This window comes from Stenella coeruleoalba (genome assembly GCF_951394435.1).
Source record: "Stenella coeruleoalba genome assembly, chromosome: 12".
NCBI classification, from domain to species: Eukaryota; Metazoa; Chordata; class Mammalia; order Artiodactyla; family Delphinidae; genus Stenella; species Stenella coeruleoalba.
The window spans coordinates 38416640-38439158 of record NC_137158.1 but is presented as its reverse complement, the minus strand read 5'-3'; the positions used below and the strand labels follow the sequence as shown (position 1 = coordinate 38439158).

General features: G+C 35.7%; 1 protein-coding gene across 7 annotated transcripts in view; it reads left to right on the top strand.

Moving 5' to 3' along the window:
• The window catches only part of ATG5 (autophagy related 5), a 119889-nt gene that overhangs the window by 11974 nt on the left and 85396 nt on the right, over positions 1-22519 (top strand). For 6 of the 7 annotated variants that reach the window (XM_079939929.1, XM_079939930.1, XM_079939925.1 and 3 more), the window contains exons 3-4: positions 2354-2481; positions 11307-11385. In XM_079939929.1, the coding sequence (XP_079796055.1) occupies positions 2354-2481; positions 11307-11385 (207 nt within the window). The remainder of the gene's footprint in view (positions 1-2353; positions 2482-11306; positions 11386-22519) is intronic. The other variant, XM_079939931.1, reaches the window with a different exon arrangement.

The following is a 22519-nucleotide window of genomic DNA, read 5'->3' as shown; positions in this document are numbered from 1 at the left end:
TTTGACCTTTTGTCCCACTTAACCTTTTGCATCTCCGATTCATTCAGCAAATATTTATTGTATGCCTGCTATGAAGCAGGCATGATATTGGGCATTGGGAATGTTAGTTAGCAGTGAACAAAACAGATGAAAACCCCTGTCTTACTGGAGCTTACATTCTAATGTTCCTCATTCCTTATTGTAAATAAGTTTTTGTTTCATGAAAATCATTTGTGAATTTTTCAGCATATTTGGTTGAACCCTATGCATGTAGTACAGCTCTTTCCAAAATCAGGAGTTGATATCCTTACTCATTTAGTCCTGATATATCTTCCTTCCTATGATCTCCATAGGGTAATATCATTCTCTACAGAATAGATAGCTATGCAGTGCCCAACAGACATTTTAAATTAAAGTCCTTGACTTACTAACATAGAACTATTGGACTAATAGACCATACTTATTTATTTTTTAAAAATGGCTAACTTACCGTGCTATTTTAATTTCTTAGAGACTGTCCATGATACTTCTGTACTTGATTCTGTCATTTCTGACTCTAATGAATCATTTCTTTGCCATTTATTTAATAGAATATGGTTTTGGCAAGTTATTTAAGCTGTATGTAAAATAGAGGTGATAATAATTCTGCCTGTAAAACAGCTAGTGCTTTTCCTTATACATAGTATTAGATTCCTTTTTTTTTCTTCCCTAATCACATTCTAGTTGTTTCTTTATAAAAGAGGAACTTATGTTCTGTTGAATCCACACATCTATCCAACACCTTGTTCCTAGTATTGGTACCTTTTATTCCATACTGGAGCATGCCACCTACTGCCCATACCCCTGTACCCTGTAGCTCCTAGGACTACTGTCATGTTCCCTTACCTAACTGGGACCTGTTACCTTGATCTTCAGTGATTAAGTATCAGAGTCCCTTTAACCAGAATATTTCTCTTTGTATGTATTTCCCAGCCTGCTACATAATGCTACTTAATTTACTGATCAAAAGACATAACCTTGAATAAGCAGCATGAAAATTGATGCAGAGTTACACTCACAGAAGCAGGTGAAAGAGAGTAACAAAACAGTTTTACCAGCAAAAGAAGACAGAAGCTTAGGAAAACAAGAAATGGCTGGAGAGTCTGCTGCAAAGGAGGAAAATACATGAATTTTTGCCAGTTTCCTCCTTTTATCTACTTGTAGGTTCTTTAAATAAATTCTTGCTCTTTTATGTTTTCTTTCTCGGTACCTTTCCTAGGGGAAAAACGCTGACAGCCTTCATACTATTCCAGTTGAGGCTTTACCAACCTCAGTGTTCCTTTCCAGACTTTTCTCTCTCCAGAGTCCAAGTAGGTCCAGCCTCCATAAGGATAGATTGAGGGAGTTGATTGACAGTGGGAGGATCATCAGTCTACCAGCATTATACTCTAAGCTTGTACTTCATTGCATTTAAATATTTGAATGTGTAGCTCAAAAGTCAGTCATCTAACTTACCTCTCTCCTTGAGATTTCTTCATTAGTAATCACAAAAATCAGACCTCCCCCACTTTTCCATTCTTTCTTTCTCATCTCATGTAATATTTCCTTAACAGATTTCCTATCTAGAATCTTACCTTATTGCAATTTTTACATACAATGGCTAGAATATTCCTCAAGTACTGTTTTTCATCATGCCATTAATGGTATCATAGTAGGCTTCACTGTTTATCAAATGAAAATTTCTATTCCACCTTCAAAGTTCTTTCTATTGCTGCCATGAAGTATTTTTGTAAGTACTTTTTATGAATTTTCTTTATTTTGTTTTGTTTTTAGCCTCCACTTTATTTTAGCCTCTTAGAAAAGGATAGATTATGTCCTTGTCTTGGTGTTCTTCACTGCAACTAAGCCAGTACACAGTAGATTATCAAAATGTGATGGACCAATTGAGAAGTCCTGATTGATAAGTCAAGGTGTACATTAGACTGAGTTGATTATCTTCTCAGAAGTTGAATTAACTCAGGTGAATCATATTAATTTTTAAGTTAAATTTGATAGAACTAATAAGTATCCTAAATAGTATGACATCTGATTGTGTTGTATTTTTATTTGGAAAAAAGTATTACAGAAAGATTGCACATAGACTTGTGTTGTTTATTATTCCAGGCATTTATCCTATAAGCTATACATAAGTAATGACCTCATAAGAAATTTTAAAACATCTTAGCCTTTAGCCTTTGATTTTCTATAAAAAGCAGTTGACATTGTGTGGAATATTCAAAATAATGCAAAGAAAATGGTTGTTTTTCAGAATATTCAAAATATATTAAAAACCTATTTAGTATATTTCTTTTTGAAAAAATAGTAAATAAATATGGTTTACAAATTTTCATTTCAGTTGCTTTTGCCAAGAGTAAGTTATTTGACGTTGGTAACTGACAAAGTGAAAAAGCACTTTCAGAAGGTTATGAGACAAGAAGACATTAGTGAGATATGGTTTGAATATGAAGGCACACCACTGAAATGGTGAGTGAATTTTTCTGCATTATTAAGCGTTGAGTATATACTAGCTTTAAGAAGGTATAGTGCCTTGAAGCAGTTTTTTAAAAGTTCTATACAAGAAATCACTAGTCTAGCTCTATAATACAGTGAATTTTAAACCAATGCTGGAATATTTTATTGGCAATATTTCTGTCTTCTATTTGGATGCATGGGAGACTGGACAGATTTGTATATTTTCATCAATAGATTTTTTTATACGGCATAATAATAGTATATTTGGTTATGGAGTTTTTGTTTTTTATTTTTTTTAAACGTATATTTAAAACGCCCTTATGAATAAGTCACTCTGTGACACTATTCAGTTTTGTTTCTATCTCTAAAATCTTTATAAACAGAACTTTATATACACATGATTACCTAAAGGGGCATCTTTTAAACTGATTGTCATATATAGTTGACCACTGTGCTCTAAGCACATGTTGTTTAGCCTTGGTTTAGTATTTAAATTATATTGATTTCCTTTTTGTGTGAAAAATAATTTTGGTAGTATATCGGAATACCATTTTTTCAGAAACATTTAAAATAAATACCTTTTCAGACACATAAATCTGGGCTTATCCATGTATAGATGATGTAATTTTGTACTTCCTCTGTTACTGGGAGCTTTGGTCATTGTGCTTCCAAAAATATTTAATGAAATTGAAGAAATTACAGGGAGAAGAATGTTAAAAAATGACTCAAGATACGCTGAGCTATAGGTGTTGAAATGCTGCCATATAGATGTAGTTGAATGAGAAAGATACAGGCTGAGTCGAGCTTTAAGTGAAATATGAAAAATGTAAATAGTTTAATAATGGACTTGCTCTTTGAATCTGGGAATAATAAAAATGAAGAGTTTTAAAAGAGACTTAAAGCAAATAAAAGGAAGCTAGTAGGTGTGTAATAAGTACAGCTGACTTGAATCCAAGGATTACTTAGAAACAAGGAGTGAACTTTTAGAACTCACCTTGTGCTGATGAATTTCCAAGAGTGGGTAGATTTCTCTTAATGATTTAGAGACATGCAAGGTGATATCTTGTATTGAGTTATGGGTCACATCACTAACCTTTTTTTTCTTTTCTTTTTTTTTTTTGTATAACGTTCATTATTTAGTCAAAACAGAATACTGAGCTTCATAATCACATTATCAGACTCATTATGACTCTTGAATAGTTCTAGACCTCTGGCAGCATAGATAAGTCAATGTTTTCTGTTTCTTTTTATTTCTCAGAAGAATTGGAGGTTTTGGAATGGGAAGGTGGCTTAGAAGAAGTATAAGAGGAGCAAAGATCAGGAGAGTAGAGGGAGAGGAAGGAGGGGGAAAGATTGTGGGTGAGTAGCAGCAATAGGATATCTCTGTGTTCTTGACAGTTCTATCGTATTATAGATGGATGTTGAAATTGTATTGCTTTATGTGTATTGGTTATAGATTCCCTTAAGAACTCATGTGACTGACAGTGGGCTTTTCAGTTTTATCACTGTAAAGCATGGGTTCTCAACAAGGGCCCTACTGACATTTTGGACCCAGATAATTCTTTGCTGTGGGAGAGCTACTCTGTATGTTGTAGTGTTTTTAGCAGCAGCCCTGGTCTCTACCCACTATTGCCAGTTGCACGCCCTTCAGTTGTGATTGTAAAAATGTTGCTAAATGTCCTGGGGCAAGGGGTGCAAAACCACCCCCAGTTGAGAAACTCTGGAAAAGATGGGAAACCTCAGTTTAGCTTTTATAGTGAATGATTATTAAGTCATCATCTTTTAGCTGCCGTTTTAATTTATCTTGTGTGGTGATTATTTTTGTATTTGCTATGATTTGTCTTCTGTAGGTTTGTATTCTGTATATGATATCAGTAAACAACATTTGGACTCATTCCTCCCTGTTACGACAGAGTGATGATTTTGGCTTCAAGAGACGTGTTCCTACTTTGTCATTATTTATCCCCTCTGAAAGTCTTTTATTAAAGAGTGAAATTATTTTTCCTTTTAGAGAGCTTATGTGAAAGCAGTTGTGTTCACATATCTTCATTTTAGTTTTTGGGGTGTTAGCATAAGCTTTTTATGCATGATACCACTTTCATAGCTGTGTCTTGCTGTACACTCATTGTATTTAATGGCTTTTGATACAGCTTTTCCTGTAGTGTTAGGTATTCTATATATTTGAGGAATGAATAACTTATCGAGGCATGAATAGAATTTAGGACCTCTGGGCTAAGTTCTGATCTTTTCTGTCTTTGCTCCCAACAATAGCAATTTTCTTTTGTGTGATAAGAGTTATCTTCCTGGAAATAGGCTGTCAATATCTATCTGGCATTTAAGCAGGGGCTTCATAGGGTAGGATAATCATTGTAGGGAAGCAGCTACCACTGAAGCTTTGTAGGACTTGGACTTTTGAGACCATAAATGTGTCTTAAGCATAGAGGAGCATTTATTTCAGTAGGATGATAATATCTGCCTTATACTTGATTCTTTGGAGTTTTAAGTAAATTCAAGTGAGAAAGGAAATCAAACACCAGTTTAGACAATTCATAAAAGAAGGAAGAAAGCATAAATTGATATTCCTTCTCTCTCTGTAACCCTTTCTCCTATTCATATTAATTATTATTACAAATATTTAATCATCTGTGAGATGCTTGAGCAGGTGCTCTGTACCTTAAGCAGTAGCTTGTAAGAGGTGCTACATAAATGTTTGTTGAATGAAAAAATGAATCTAAATAAGTCTCTTTTTTTAATTGAGAAAACTGAGGCTCAAATAAATAACTTACTCAAATGAGCAAGTAGGACCATATTTTGAGGGCTCTCTACCATACATGCTGATATTCTCTTTCTTAGTTGTTGTTGTTTTCTCTGATTCTGTATGTTCTAATTACTTATGTTAATTTGTCTATATTAGAATAGAAAAGTATTTAAGAACAGTGGTATGCAAATAATGAATACTTAATATGTTGTTGATTTGTAGAGAGATGCCAAGGAGGCCTTATCAGATTAGTGCTTTTAAAAATTATATGGGAAATGGAAAGTGCTGATCTGAATTCAAATTGAGGATCTCTTTTTAAAGAGTGATTTGAGTTGATTAGTCAGCAGAGGGTGCTCTAACATTACATTTTAAGGGATAAAGTTTCTTGTTACCATAACTCAAGTGTTCAAAATTTGTATTTGTTACTTTTATATTAGGCTTATCTTAAGAGAAAAGTTCTTGGTTCTTCTAAAGAATACTTTGTTAGTATACCCTAATGCTAGTTAGATCTTAGGCCTCCAGGTACAAAATTTAGAAAAAGGTTCTTTGTCAACTGTAAAACAAGTGTCTCTACAAGGATATTATTATTTTGTGTAAATTGACTTATTTTCAGGACTGGTTGTTGAAAATGTTGAAACTACCTTTGGAATTAAAAAAAAAAAAGGCAGCAAATACTGATGTTGATCTTAAATGTAGGCATAATACAGTGACCCAGAATTTAATACTGTACCTATGTGATTTCAAAAGTAAATTTTAACAAAGTAATTTAAACATCTTAATTGTAAATATTGTGCAGGCTCTTCTCTTATGTCCAGTCATTTTTCTAAGGTTGTGCATTTTTAGAATTTTATAAATTATTCTGTAAACTAGATTTTTTGAAATGTGGTTGACTTAGCATTTTATACATGTAGTATCCCTTTAGTTGGTTATTTCTGTACTTTTCCATCCATAAGAATAGGCTTAGAAAGCTGAGAAACACAGCACTGGCCTGTTATTGTCTGTGTTTGTACTATAGACAGAGTAACGCAAAATAGATTGTAATCATTAAATTACTTTGGTTTACGTTTGAGTTAAACCCTTATTCATTAGAATGTAATCCTGTTTTCAGTGAATCACTAATGTAGCAAACTTATGAATAGGATGCATTTATTTCAGTGAAATGGAGTGGGACAATAGTTCTCTAGTATATAGGGAAGATTCCTTTCAATACTGATCTTAAAATACTGGTTTGCTATCTAACTGCAGATGTTTAGACTAGAATGAGCACCCTTGGCTGACCTCAAAGCGTATCTGTTACTGCCATGCGCCAGTATGTATATGTATTTTAGCAGTAATGAAAGGGTAAAGAAGAAGCAACTTATGCAAAAAAAAAGAAAACGTTAATTCATTTAGAGAATTGAATTTAGAAAAGGCTAGAGCAATTTAAGGAAGAGAAAGAAAATGAATAAAATGTGAAAGTAGACACAACACTAAATATTCCGGTGCAGTTAATTTTTATAGTGCGGTAGATTGAAACTTTACCAGTTTGGTCCTCTTCTGCGGTATTCCAGGTTCAAATCCTCACCACTTCCTTTTCTTTTAAATTTAGGTTAAATTGGCAGGAATAGCAACGTAACAGCCAAATGGCTACATTACGATTTACTCACAGTTATGGCTTACATGGTTTCTGTGTTATGGGTTAGGAGCCTCATAACAGAATTACATGGAATATCTGTTTAGAGGAATTGTGCAAATTAGTACTTTGAAATCTGACATAAATCAGATAATAGTGTAAGAGAAAGTCAGTACTTTTAATTTTTGCCGGTTCTGTTTTTTAGATTTTCTTGCATATTAATAGATTCATCAGAAATAAGCCATCTTGGAACCAGTTAATTCAGGTGGTGTATTTGTTTGGAGTTAGTATAATACTTGCATCAAAATCGTTCTGACATAAGCATCTGCATTGATGATCCACGTATGGTCTATATACTTTGACAATAGATAGAAGTAAATAGTTATTTTACTCCTAAATTTTTCTGGCTTAGTTTTATTTCTAACGATTGTTACAGGATAACTGTTAGCTGTTGTATTATTTAGAATGCTCTTATGTTAATATTTTTTATATTTTTAAATCTTAAATATAAGTTTTAGAAATTATCATACTTAAATTTCCATCCTAACCCTTAGTATATCAGGAAAAAGTCATCATCCTTTACTTTTTTTTTTTTTGCGGTACGCGGGCCTCTCACTGTTGTGGCCTCTCCCGTTGTGGAGCACAGGCTCCGGACGCGCAGGCTCAGCGGCCATGGCTCACAGGCCCAGCCGCTCTGCGGCATGTGGGATCTTCCCGGACTGGGGCACAAACCTGTGTCCCCTGCATCGGCAGGTGGACTCTCAACCACTGCACCACCAGGGAAGCCCATAATTTACTATTTGAGACCAATGAACTTTAAAATATGTGTGTGTGTGTGTGTGTGTGTGTGTGTGTGTGTGTGTGTGTATGTGTGTGTGTGTGTGTGTGTGTGTAAGTCACTTTATAAATAACTTAGAGAAGTATAAAGGAATGGCATATAACAACTTTATTATAGAAATTTTAATAAGCATTTAAATATAGAAATTCAAATTTTCACTCCATGTTTTCCTGGTTTCAAAGGTATATATATACCAGAAGTGGGCAATGTCCTCAATGCAAGTTACTGCTCATTAGTTGTCAAACATTCAAATAGACTTGTATGAGGTTCCAGCTTGTCATCGCTTCTGGCTCTTCTTGCGTTTAACGGCAATACTTTACGAAATTTAAAAAGCCCTAGATCGTGATTTTGTTGTAAAATAATTTCTTTATTACATGAGTAAACATCCTGAATGAGCAATCCAATTGTTTTTAATTTCTACATCATCTAATTCCTTCCAGTCATCTTTGTGTACAAATCTGGCTTTAATATTTGCCCACTTACTGTCAAGTAAATTTCAGTGTACAAATGGCATTAAAGATAAGAATACTGATCCACATCCTTTTAGCAAAATGGAATGGTCTAGGTTCTAGTCATGAAATACTGTATGAAGAAATCCTTTCTTTTGAATGACTAAGTGGATAAGAATGCCATATGTCCTTAGAAATACATTGTTTATGCATTAGTTCTTGAGTTTTATAAAATTCACCTAGGATATCATCATCTAAAGACTCATAGTCTGAGATTTCACTTACATGATCAGTTTACCAATGTCATTAAAGTCTAAAGTACTGCTATCTGTCTCTTTGCAAAAATCTTTTGATTTATCTAATTATGTAACATCTTCCTCTGTCGATATAGGTGGAAAATAAGACATTTTGAATTTTCAGCTGTATTAATGAGAGATAAAAGCAGACTCCAAAGACGGGGTCTGCATCCTTATTTTATGCTTTTTGGAATATGAAATAATGTTTTGGGTGACAAAGTAAGAAAATGGAAGAAGGATGCATTATTATATCTTTCTTCTAGGCATAACATTATTCTTCCAAATTCTTATTATTTTAATCTTTTTTTTAGCTAGGAATAATTGATAAGTAATGATGAAATAATCCCTAGAATGATGAAATAGCAAAATGTTTCAAGATAGAGGAAAAAAATAAGATCACTAAGATACCACAATATATCTTAGATTTGTAGAAGTCCAGTGAATTCACATGGCAGTTACTAGACAGACTAAGTTTTTTTCTTCTTTTTTCTTAAGTGAGTTTTCTCTGTGATTTTTGGAAGACTTTTAAGAAAGAATAAAAGGGGGGACTTCCCTGGTGGTCCAGTGGATAAGACTTCACCTTCCAGTGCAGGGGGTGCGGGTTTAATCCTTGGTTGGGGAGCTAAGAGCCCACATGCCTCACGGCCAAAAAAATAAAACAGAAGCAATATTGTAACAAATTCAGTAAAGACTTTTAAAATGGTCCATATCAAAAAAATCTTTAAAAAAAAGAATAAAAGTTATAAAGTATTAATCTTAAAATAGAGCTGCTCAGAAAAGAAGTTCAGAACCTAAAATTGGGTGCATTGGATCTTCATGGTATACCAAGGGTTAACTATTCTGTGGATCTTTGATTTATGCATTCAGCAGCTATTAGCTACTTTGTTCAAGATTCTGTGCACTTGCAGGCCTTTTTTTTTTTTAATATTGAGGTAAAAAAATAACTGATTATTTTGAGTCTTTTTATGTTTAAATTGTATTCTAACTCAAATACTTGTTATTTATTTTTAAGGTTGTACTTGATTTTATGTGACTGTATAGATTACTTTAAGATAATATTTTATTTAACTTTAGAATTTGTATATAGTTCCATTTGTGAATGGTGGAGAACGTGTACAACACTGAATTGCTAGTCATTTTATGGGGTTACTGGTGAAACTATCCAATAGGTCAATAATTTGCTAAAGGGATTCTATAATTATATCTGCAGTGCTACATCGAGTTTGGAAAGCAGTATGCTCTATTAGTTTAAGTACCCATATTCATTCTTAACCTAGTTGCACATAACTCAGAGGGACATGAAGACTAAAAACGGTCTAATTTGTAAAAGTGCAGGGCATTATGTAGAGCCTGTGCAATTTTAAGAGGTCAGAGAGAAAGATCAGAATTGGATAGAATCTATAACTTGTTTATAGTGCAATATTTTTGTGTTTTTTTAATTAATATTTTTATTTCAGTTTTTAACTGAGACTGGAGTTTTTCCTGATTAGAGAATTTCCTAAAGGAAGCATTCTGTAATTTAGTTAATTCAAGATTTACTTCATATTCATTCCTAGTTATGAAGGATTTGTGTTAGATACTGACTTTCGACTAGAGAGAAGTTTGAGGGTTTTATTAAGAGATACAACACATATATGACTAAAACTACTCACTGTTTTATTTTGCTAGCAGGGCATTCATCTTAAATTCATTCTAAATAAATATATGATCTCTAATGACTGATGATTTTTCCACAATTATATTATGTAGATGTAAGCAAACATAAATAGTATTAGCTAATATTTGAATATTGATCAGGTCATATATTTGGGTCACTCATTTGGAAGGAAATTAGATGTATTTTCAAAGTTTTCCACTCTTAAATTTAGGAGTAATTCACTAATATATAGGAAAGAACGGGACTGTACATAAAACCAGACAGTCTTCTTTTTGTCTTTGTTGGGAGGATTATTTATTCTGATTCACTGATTAAGCTACTTTAGATTCTTTAAAAGGATGTAAAAAATAAGGTTTGTCCACTGAAATCTGCAAGGGTTGTATTATTAACTTGTTTGTTACTAAATAATTTGCTTCACTGTGAGTAATGGTTATATTAGGAAATGTTCTCTCATTTAGGAAGTCCCAAATTTATTATTTTATTATTAGGCCACAGAAGAATATTCAGTGACTTGGAAAATGTTCACATATTGTTATATGAAAAAAGCAGGTTATGGCAGTCTGTAAAGGATAAGTCTAATGTATATTTAGATATGTATGCATAAAGAAAAGACTGGAAATTTATATACTGTAATGTTAATAGTAATAAGTACAAAATAGGTGATTGCATGCTCTTTTAGGTGCTCTTCTCAGTTCTTAACATTTTCTAAAATTTTGAGGTTTTTTTTTTTAACATCTTTATTGCAGTATAATTGCTTTACAATGGTGTGTTAGTTTCTGCTTTATAACAAAGTGAATCAGCTATACATATACATATATCCCCATATCTCCTCCCTCTTGTGTCTCCCTCCCTCCCACCTTCCCTATCCCACCCCTCCAGAAAAAAACTGGTTGCCCAATATGAATGCTTGGATGATAATTAGATGTGGCAGTACTGTGACATAACCGTGCTCATGGCTGATAAAAGGTGCCTTAGTACAATTTCATTATGTATGTTGAGGATTCCCTGGGGAACGGTATGGTTAGAAAGGAAAAAAAAAAAACACCCGATGCCTAGAAACTATGCCATATTAGCCCAGGCAAGTAACTGTGTAAAACATTACCTTTCTGTGATTTGTAGTTGAAGTCCCCTGATGTTTGATGTTGAAACATGCTGGAAATTTATTTTGGAGTTGTAGTTTAACTTTAAATATTTACTTTATCTTAAAATATACTCTTTCATTTTTAGGCATTATCCAATTGGTTTGCTCTTTGATCTTCTTGCATCAAGTTCAGCTCTTCCTTGGAACATCACAGTACATTTTAAGGTATAGTTTAAATAACATTTCCCATTTGTCCCACTTGTGGTACTACTTAGTAAGTAGACTTAGAGTAGAATTTTGTTTTTAAGTTGTTTATTGCTTTTCCCATGATACTTTTTATTTGCTAAGCTGCCATTAGTGTTTATAAAATGCCTTTCAATTTCTTCTTAACTCTTGACAGAACTATTTAAACATTTAACGTATAAGTGCCTATTCTTTGTTGGAGCTGGATGTACTATGTTTAAAATTTATAATATTTTGGAATATTTATATTCATTAAAAAAAACCCTCAAATAGGAAGAACAAAATCCTGAGTGCATGTGGGCTTGGGAATGGGGAAGGAGGCAACCTAACGCTGAGTAACTCTAAGGCTCTTTTGATGGAATGAAAAGAAGCGTTAGGAGACAGAAATACAAAGACTTGATTTAAGTCTGTTTTGAGAAATATTAATTCCTGTAGTTTTTAAGAGTCCAGGCTAGATTTTTTTGTAACCTAATTTTGTCTCATTATTTTATAAAAATCTCATCACTTTCTCACTAAACACCCTGATTCTCCATCCTCCACCCCACAAGCAAGTACCGCTGAAGGATTGAACCCCCTCTATTAATTGATCACTAGGCAGTGATTCTCAAATGGTGACATATAGTGGGAGGGAGACATGCTAAGAGTTTGAGAAATCATTTAGGTGTCTGATTTGCTTTCCCATTAGGGTCACTTATTCAAAGTCATTGCCCAAAGGCTCACCCAGTCTTCCTAAGTTACTTTCCTTTCCGTTTTACTGAAAGTGGATTTGTGGGGCGTTTGCATTTATTTCACTGTTATTTGCACTGATATACTTTGCACAGCACCATGCTACCACAGATGTTAGTTACCACGGAGCCATACAGAGTGAGGACATGGTTCTAATGTGCATGAGTTTCAGTTACCATGAAGAACAAGAACTGCCTGTATATATAATAATTTAAATGTAGAATGGTAGGAAGGTAAAACTACTCCAAGTATAATAAGTGTAGAGGTTCCATATTGCCTAACAGGTCTTTCCCATTACGTTGAAAAGCATTTCCAGTAATCGATTGTGTGTGTGTGTGTGTGTGTGTGTGTGTGTAGAATGCACTCTAAAAGACTTTGAAATCTAGGTTAAAATATATCATAGTTACCCACTTATTTATTCATTCAACAAATACTGAGAGCCTGCTGTGTGCCAGCCACGCACTGTTCTAGGAGCCTGGGGTATACGAGTGAATGATACAAAAGATACTCAAACAAATTTTATGGTACCTAGTTGGCATTGCCTGTTAGGCCGTCTGTAATTATTGGTTGAATTAGTTGATGGATTGTAATAATGATAGGAAAGGCTTAGAATTCTTATGATTGGTATAGTGTTATGGTTCTCAGAGTGTTTGATGGACCCAGATCCATGGGGATTCCTATTTCCATAATAATATTAAGATGCTATTTGCCCTTTCCACTGTGTTTAAATTTGTACTGATCTGCAAAAGCGATGGTGAGCAAAACTTTTGGCACCTTAGCACAGAGCAAGGCCCTGTACCAAAATGTGCTAGTGGTCGTTGTATTCTTCACCACCACACACTAGGCCTGTCCTGGGTGAAGTGGTACAAATTATTAATTATTATTAATCTTGACTCTTAAGTACATGTCTTTTTAATCTCATGTGGTGAAATGGGAATACACATAAAGCACTTCTGCTGTGTGCCAAATACGATGGCTGTCTTAAGGAAAAGCATTGTGCCCTTGTTTACTTTGAGAGCTACATGAGCCACTTTTCTCACGAAACAGCATTTTTTATTTGAAAGAGTGACTGACAAACTGTGGTTTATTCACACTTGGGTATTTGTTAGTTTCTTTAAAACAAACAAAGTGACCTCTCATTGCAGAGAAAACAACTGACAGTATTTGTTTCCAATAATAAGATTTGCACTTTAAGTGAAAATTAGAATTTTAGAAAACATGTATCTGCCACCATGAGCTTGACAGCTTTATTATTCTCAAAGAATTTTCTGATGAGATTGGTGGTCATTTTAACAAATTGATTTTTAAGAAATTTTATATAGTGAAACATGAAAACGTTTGGAGAAGGCCTACCTTAACTCAGTAAACAGATACTTTCCAAATGATCAATGCATTATGTTGAGAAATTATGCATGTGTGAAAGATCTGTTTAAAGTGCATGGCTGGCATCAGGAATTTTAATGTAACAGAGGTCAAAATGTTTATTGATGTGTTTTCAGATTCCACATTAATGTTATAATAAACTAATTGAATTGATGTAGTATCAAAAAAGAATATCCATAAATCTGAAAAGACTATTAAAATACTACTTTTTCCAACTACATATTTTTATAAACCTGTATAATAACATACTTTAACCAAAACAGCTGCATAGTATTGAATGTGGAAGCAAATAAGATAACTCCATCTACTTCCCATTAAGCCAGACGTTATAAAGATATTTGCAAAACTATACAGCAGTGCCGGTCTTCTCCCTAAATTGTTGTTGTTGTCGTCCTGGAAAATATAGTTATTTTTCACAAAAATACGGTTTTTGTGTTGACAGGTAATGGGTTTATGCTTTTTTTTTTTTCTTTTTTTTGCGGCACGTGGGCCCCTCACTGCTGTGGCCTCTCCCGTTGCGGAGCACAGGCTCCAGACGCGCAGGCTCAGCGGCCATGGCTCATGGGCCTAGCTGCTCCGCAGCATGTGGGATCTTCCTGGAACGGGGCACGAACCCGTGTCCCCTGCATCGGCAGGCGGACGCTCAACCACTGCGCCACCAGGGAAGCCCTGGGTTTATTCTTGATATTTTAAAATGAATTGCTCTTTGGGATCCTTAGTAGGTCATACATTGTCTTCCCCGATGGAAAGTTTTTTAGAGAAATTAAATAGAAAGCAGAATGTTAGAGGATGTTTTAAATTTGCTCCGACTACCAGCGTGTTTCTGTCAGCTGCTCTTACTCTTTCTGACCCTGGCCTGTGTTGGAGGAAAATTATTGCCCAGATTTCTTTCTCCCTATACTAAGTTCCCTTTATTTAGGGTTATAAGACCTGGTTTACCACAAAGGTCATCCTCAGGTATTTAATTGATAGCTTATACGGCCTGATGTAGGCCCACATCCCCTTGTAGTGCCTTACGGCTTTTGATTGATTATAATGAAACTGAGTAAGCATTAAATTTGCAGGTAGAAAAGCAATGCTTTTAGATTGAGGAAACAAGTTTTCTTTAAATTTCTAGAAAATAATTTCTCATCAACAGGTTAAATTTATCGAGTAACAACTTTCTGTCAGTTGATGCATCAGTATTTTATCTTTTATGATTTTGTATTGAGTGTGTCAGATGATGTGTGTGCTTTAACCAGACTGCTTAGAATTTTTATTTTACAGTTGCTTTCAAAGATACTGATTTTAATTAGATTTTGTGCAACACTGAAGTCTCCAAGAGCTTCCCCCACCTCCATCACACACATTTCTGTCAGTTCATAGTTCACACTGAATTCTTGGGGAGAAAACCTGTTAAAAATTTTTCGAAAGGACATATTTTCTCTAATCTTTAACTGACTTTGATGCTTGTCATTTGAATAGATTCATAATGTTTATAGTAAATGAATTTTAATGTCTAGAGCAGTACTTCACAAAATTTAACATACGTACAAATCACATGTGTGTCTTGTTAAAGTGCAGATTTTGATTCTGATTCCATAGGTTTGCGCTGAGGGCAGAGGTTCTGCATTTTTAACAAGTTCGCAGTGCTGTTGATGCACCAGACCATGGGTTGAATAACAAGAGTTTAGAAAACAACGCAGGTTTACAAGTTAGTGTTGGACTTCCCTGGTGGCGCAGTGGTTGAGAATCCACCTGCCAATGCAGGGGATACGGGTTCGAGCTCAGGTCCAGGAAGATCCCACATGCCGCGGAGCAGCTAAGCCCGTGCACCACAACTACGGAGCCTGCACTCTAGAGCCCGCAAGCCACAACTACTGAAGCGTGTGTGCCTAGAGCCTGTGCTCCACAACAAGAGAAGCCACCGCAATGAGAAGCCCATGCACCAGAATGAAGAGTAGCCCCCGCTCGCCGCAACTAGAGAAAAGTCCGTGCGCAACAACAAAGACCCAACGCAGCCATAAATAAATAAATTTATTTTTTAAAAAAAGTTAGTGGTGTGTACAAAACCAAAAGGTTGTAAAGGATGATTCAGAAAATTGTTTTTGTAGGAATTTTTATATTATTTTTTGAATTCTGAGAGAGAAATATTATGCAATTGTAAAGTGTTAACGACTTTAAAACATGCAGATTTGCTTTGCTTTCTTTTCCTGTTTACCAAAACAGGAATGAAAAAGGTATCTTCTTCATGGGTTTCTTAATTAGCTTCAAGGACATTTTTGATTCCTAAATCTGATTAGCCTCCTGAGAAAATTATTTTATTTCTCTTTCCTCAGCTTTTATTTTTTAAAATTCAAACCTGTATTAGAAAGATTGAGAGTCGAACACCCACATACCTTTCACCTGGATTTGCCAATTGGTATTTTGCTACCTTTGCTTTATTTCTCTCTGATTTTTTATTTGCTATTTTATTATTCCTATAGGCATTTTGCTTGCAAAGCTGCATTATAATCAACAGGTTGCTTACAGCATGTGCAGTTTTTAAAGAGGGAAGTTAGTAGTGTGATTCAGAAATTTAGTAACATCGAATGAAGAGAGTGGGCTCTTTAAAATGCTCAGGTCTATTGCATATCTATCCTAAAAAAAAATTAATGGAGTAAAAAAAACCCAACAATAATTCAGTGTTTTTCTTTTTCTCTTAATAAAATGGTGCTAAACTGATTTATTTAGGTTTTGAAAAGAACAGACATTTAAATTTTGAATCTTGACAGTGATTATTAGGGGTCAGAGCTCACATTTGCTAGGCAAAATTGGGTCAGCATTAAGGTAGGTGTTTCTGTGTAAAACACTGCTGAATGATTGTGACCAGACAAACTTAGGTTTTTGGATCAAGGCACTCTATCTTTCCTGCGGTGCATGGGAAGGCACTAACACTGGTCCTGACTATACTTGTAGGACTGACAACACCCTTTTTCTGATGCACAAGTTTTCTTACTAGGCCAAGAGCCACTGTGTCTCTCTCTAAGGTAATTTACCATGTCCCTGCTCCTTCCACTGTGTGTTGATGACATAGATCTGAGGTAGCTTTCCTTGTTCTTAAGTGCACATCATGGTCTCCCCTATGCTTCTGCTGCCTGTACTTCCCAGCTCTATATATTGGTGGCTGTCTTGAAGTGTTTTATCAATAGTGTATTATATTACCTGTCTATCACGGTGGGACAGGTCACCAGAAATGTAGCAGCTTAAAACAGCGCACATTTATTTTTGCACAGTTTCTGTGGGTGGGGCTTACCTGGATCCTCAGCTTAGTGTCTCACAAGGCTGTAGTCAAGGTATTGACTGGCCTGTATTCTTGCCTCGAGACTTGAGAATCTGCTTCCAAGTTCACTCAGGTTGCTGGCAGAGTTCATTTCTTTGTGATTGTGGGACTGAGGGATATATCTTCTTGTTGACAGTTAGCTAGAGGCCATACTCAGCACCTCCAGGCTGCTTGAAGTTCCTTGCCATGTGGATTTTCCCAGCATGGTAGCTTACTTCATTGAGTCAACAAAAAGAGCCTCTAGGGCTAGTCTGTTAGCAAGAGCCTCTAGGGCTAGTCTGTTATATAACATGACTTAATCACAGGAGTAGTATCCCATAATCTCTGCCACATTTTTTTTTAATTTTTAATTTTATTTTTGGCTGCTTTGGGTCTTTGTTGTTGCATGTGGGCTTTCTCTAGTTGCGGCGAGCGGGGGCTACTCTTCGTTGTGGTGCGCGGGCTTCTCATTGCAGTGGCTTCTCTTGTTACGGAGCACGGGCTGTAGGCGTGCAGGCTTCAGTAGTTGCAGCATGTGGGCTCAGTAGCTGCGGCACACAGGCTCTAGAGTGCAGGCTCAGTAGTTGTGGTGCATGGGCTTAGTTTCTCCACGGCATGTGGGATCTTCCCGGACCAGGGATTGAACCCGTGTCCCCTTTATTGGCAGGCGGATTCTTAACCACTGTACCACCAGGGAAGTCCCTTTGCCATATTCTTTTGATTAATGCAGATCACAGGTCCTACCTACACTCCAGGGGAAGGGATTACAGAAAGGTGTGGACACCAAGAGGTTGAGATCACAGAGGGTCACACATACTTAAAACTTTATGAAATAAGGTTTGTTTAGTCATTAAATTATGTATCAAATATTTATTGTGGTTAACATCTGCTTTCATCTCTGACAGTAAGTGGATTGTATTTTTCCTCTAGTCATAAGCAGCTGTAAAGCCAGACAAAGTATATGAAGTGGAGCTGTTTTCAGGCACTGGATGTAGCGAGAAAGAGAACAAACTAGGTGAGCCCCACATTTAGCCCATCTCTGTGCTTCAGGGTAATTGGCTAACTATGTCATGGGGAGTGGAACTCAAGCGGAGCAAGGAAGTTCTACTGAACTGAGGGTGCAGAGATTGGAGTTTTGGGCTGCTGAAGCAGCTGGAACTTGTTAGGCAGGTTGTTGAAGAAGAGGGTATGTACAGAAGTATGAGTTCCCCAAGAGTGCCTGGCTGACGGTTGGGCTGCACACATGTAGGTGATGTTCCTTAAGGCCTAGTAGAGTGTGCATGTTAGGGGGTTAAAAGTGGGAGAAATATCATAATACCTGGAGATGTTGGATTTCAGCCCAGCCAGAGTGGAGAAAGACCTAGTTAATATACTGGATATTAATCTTAGATTCCTGAAAGGCTGTGCTTTTGGAAAGGTTTGGCAAGTTATGGCCCGTGTGCCAAATCTGGCCCACTGACTGTTTTTATATGTCCTGTGATCTAAGGATGTTTTTTATATTTGTTAGTGGCTGAAAAGAAATTAGAAGAATAATATTTTGTGACATGTGAAAATGATGTGGAATATAAATTCTAGTGACCATAAATAATGGACGGATGCAGCCAGCCATGCTAATTCATTTACATACTGCTTTTGGACTACAACAGCAGAGTTGAGTGCTTGCGATAGACATTGTATGGCCCACAAATAATACATTTACCATCTTGCTCTTTACAAAGTTTAACTTCTCTTACAGAGTAAGGATTGCTCTAGATCTGCCCTAATAAAGCCTAAAATTAAGCCTTTTTAAGATCAAGGAGAGGCTCCAGGCAGAACAAACTCAACAAGAAAGACAGTATAATCTAGAATCCTTACACCATATTCACAGTGTTTAGCATACAATCGTCTATTACTAGACATGCAAATAAGCAGGGAAACTTGAACCATATCAAGGGGAAAAGTGCTGTCAGTAGACATTGACCCTGAGATAACCCACATTTGGAATTAGCAAAAAATGAATTAAAGCAACTATTAAAAACTCAGTGACTTAAGATAACAAAATTGCAGAACTGAAAAGAACAGTATCTGAAACGAAAAGTTCACTGATGGACTTAACAGTGAATTGGAGATGGCATAAGAAAGCTTCTGTGAACTTGACAGATCCATAGAAATTATCCAATGTAAAGAACTGAGAGAAGAAAATTGGAGGGAGGTGGGGACAGAGTCCCAATGACTTCTAGGATAATATCAAGCAGTCTAACATCATGTAATTGGAGTCCTAGAAGGAAAGGAAGGAGGGCATGGGTCAGAAAGAAAATTTTAAGAAATATGATTTGACTCACATTTCCTGGTTTCAAAGCAACAGTAAACACAACTACATGGTAACAGCAACTAAAGTACAAGCAACCAAAGAAAAAAATAGATAAATTGGACTTCATCAAAATGAAATACTTTCTGTGCTTCAAAGGAAGTGAAAAGACAACCCACAGAATAGGAGAAAATATTTGCAAAATTATATATTTAATATGGTCTGGTGTCCCGAATATATAAAGAACTGTTAGAATTTAGTAATAAAAAGGTAAATAACCCAATTAAAAATGGAAAAAGGATTTGAGTAGACATTTCTCCAAAGAAGATATATAAATGGCCAGTAAGCATATGAAAAGAAACCAAGCATAATTATTTATAGTTGCCAAGACATGGAAAAAACCTCAGTGTCCATCAACAGATGAATGGATAAGGAAGATGTGGTATATATATATATATATATATATATACACACACATACATACATACAATGGGATACTACTCAGCCATAAGAAAGAATGAAATTTTGCCATTTGCAGTAACATGGATAGACTTGGAGGGCATTATGCTAAGTGAAATAAGTCAGAGAAAGATAAATACTGTATGATGTCACTTATGTGTGGAATCTAAAAAATAGGATAAACTAGTGAATATGACATAAAAGAAGGAGATTCACAGATAATAGAGAACAAACTAGTGGTTACCACTGTTGGGGGAGAGGAGACATAGAGGTGGGGGAAGTGGGAGGTACAAACTCTTGGGTGTTAGGTAGGCTCAAGGATGTACTGAGCAATGTGAGGAATATAGCCAGTATTTTGTAATAACTGTAAATGGAAAGTAACCTTTAAAAATTGTATAAAAATAAAAAATGAAAAAAACCCCACAAAACCTCAGCATAATTAGTCATTAGGGAACTGCAAAGAAATACCTCAGTGAGTTACCCCTTCATGCCCACTAAAATAGCTATGATCAAAATGTTGGACAATAACAGGTGTTGGAGAGAGTGGGCTAATCGGTACTTTTCATATGTTACATGTTACTGTTGTGAATATAAAATGCTGCAGCTGCTTTGGAGAAAAATCTGGCAATTCCCTCAAATGCCATATGACCCACCAACTCCATTCATAGTTATATACACAAGGGAATTGAAAACATATGTCTACCCATCAACTTGTACATGGTTGTTCATAGCAGCTTTAGTCATAAGAACCAAGAAGTGGAAGCAATCCAGATGCTTATCAACTGATGAATGGTTATACAAAATGTATATCCATACAATGGAATATAGTTTGGCCATAAAAAGGAACAGAGTACTGTTACATGCTGTAGCACAGATGAACCTTGAAACATCATACTGAGCCTGAGCAAAAGGAGGCAGACTCAAAAGGCTGCACTTTATATGATTCATTATATGAAACGTCCAAAATATGCAAATCCATGGAGACAGAAAGTTGAGTGGTGGTTTTCAAGAGCTGGAGGGAGGACAGAATGGGGAGTGACTGCTTACAGATACAAGGTTTGTTTCTTGAGTGTTGAAAATATTATGTAATTAGATAGCAGTAATGGTTGTACAGCTTGTGAATAGAGTTGTCCCTGGGTGTCTGTGGGGGGTTGGTTCCATGACCCCCCTCTCCATAACAAAATCCGCTGGATGCTGAAGTCCCCTATATAAAATGGTGTAGTACAGTCAACCCTCCGTATCCACAAGTTCTGCATCCACAGATAAAACCAACTGCATTTTGATCCGTGGTTGGTTGAATACATGGATGAAGAAGCTGCAGGTATGGAGGGCAACTGCATACTAAAAACTACTGAGTTCTGGTCTTTAAAATGGTCAATTTTAAGTGAATTGTATATGAACTATATCTCAATTTTTAAAAAAAGAAATAATGATTAATAATTTTCCAAATTTGGGGGAGAAAACAGTCTGTGTGTTAAAGAAGGTCAGCAAATCTAAAGCAAGTAACTATATAGAAAACCACATCCAAGCACATCATAAACTGCTGAAAACCAGTTATAAACAGAAAATCTTGAAAGCAGCCACCAAAAAAATGACACAAAAGAACAGTAGGTTAATGATGGGCGACTTCTCATCAAATAGTGAAGAACAGAAGAAAATGGAATGATGTCTTAAAGCACTGGAAGAAGCTACAGGCAGGGATGAAGAACACTAGAAATGGTAAATAAATGATAAATAGAAAAAATTACCTCTTTTAACTTCTTTAAAAGAGAAATGACAGTTTAAGGCAAGAATAATATAATTTTAAGGAAGGGTTAATAATGTCTGTAAGTAAATATGTGGCCGCATTTATCTAAAGGATGAGGCCACTAAATCTTCAATTATCTGTGGGTCAAAGAAGAAATCACAAGGGAAATTTTAAAAGTATTTCAAACTGAATGATAATGGAAACACAACATATTGAAGTTTGTGGGAGTCATCCTAAGCAGTGCTTAGAGGAAATTAAAAACTTTCTACAGGGCTTTCCTGGTGGCGCAGTGGTTGAGAGTCCGCCTGCCGATGCAGGGGACATGGGTTCGTGCCCTGATGCGGGAGGATCCCACATGCCGCGGAGCGGCTGGGCCCGTGAGCCATGGCCGCTGAGCCTGCGCATCCGGAGCCTGTGCTCCACAAAGGGAGAGGCCACAACAGTGAGAGGCCCGCGTACTGCAAAAAAAAAAAAGAAAAATCTTTCTATAGTAGGAAAACATAATTTCTGATACCAGGAATGAAGAAGATGGGATATTTCTACAGATCCTATAAACATTAATAGGATAGTAAGAAATATCATGAACAACTTTATGCCAGAAAATTTGACAAATGGACAAATTCAATGAAAAGAAGAAGTAGCAGATATGAATAGCCCCTGAATGTATGTAGAAGTTAGATTTGTAATTTAAAGAAAAATCCTCACAAAGTAAAATTCCTTGCCTAGTTTCGTGATTGGTGAATTCTATCAAACATTTAAGGAATAAGTAATGTCAGTCTGTAGGCTTTTTCCAGAAATAGAAGGGGAGGGAATATTTCCCAATTTGTTTTACAGGTCAGAATAACTCTGATACCAAAACCTATTAAAGATATTAAAGGAAAATTGCAGACCAGTATTTCTAATGAACTTAGATGCAGACACTCAAGAAAATACAAGCAAATCGAATGTAGCAACATATAAAAAGGACAATACACCATGACCATGTTGAGATTGTCCCACAAATACAAGGGTGACTCAACTTCATTATCAGTGAATCGATTTAATTCATTTCAGCATATTAGCAGAAAAAAGAGAAATCATGATTTGATGAATAGATGCAAAAAAAGCTTTTGACAAAACTCAGTACCCGTTTTTCATCAAAACTCTTAGCAAGCTTAGGAATAGAAGGGAATTGTCTCAATTTGACAAAGACTAAATATGAGAAGCCTACAGCTGAAATCATGCTAAATGGTGG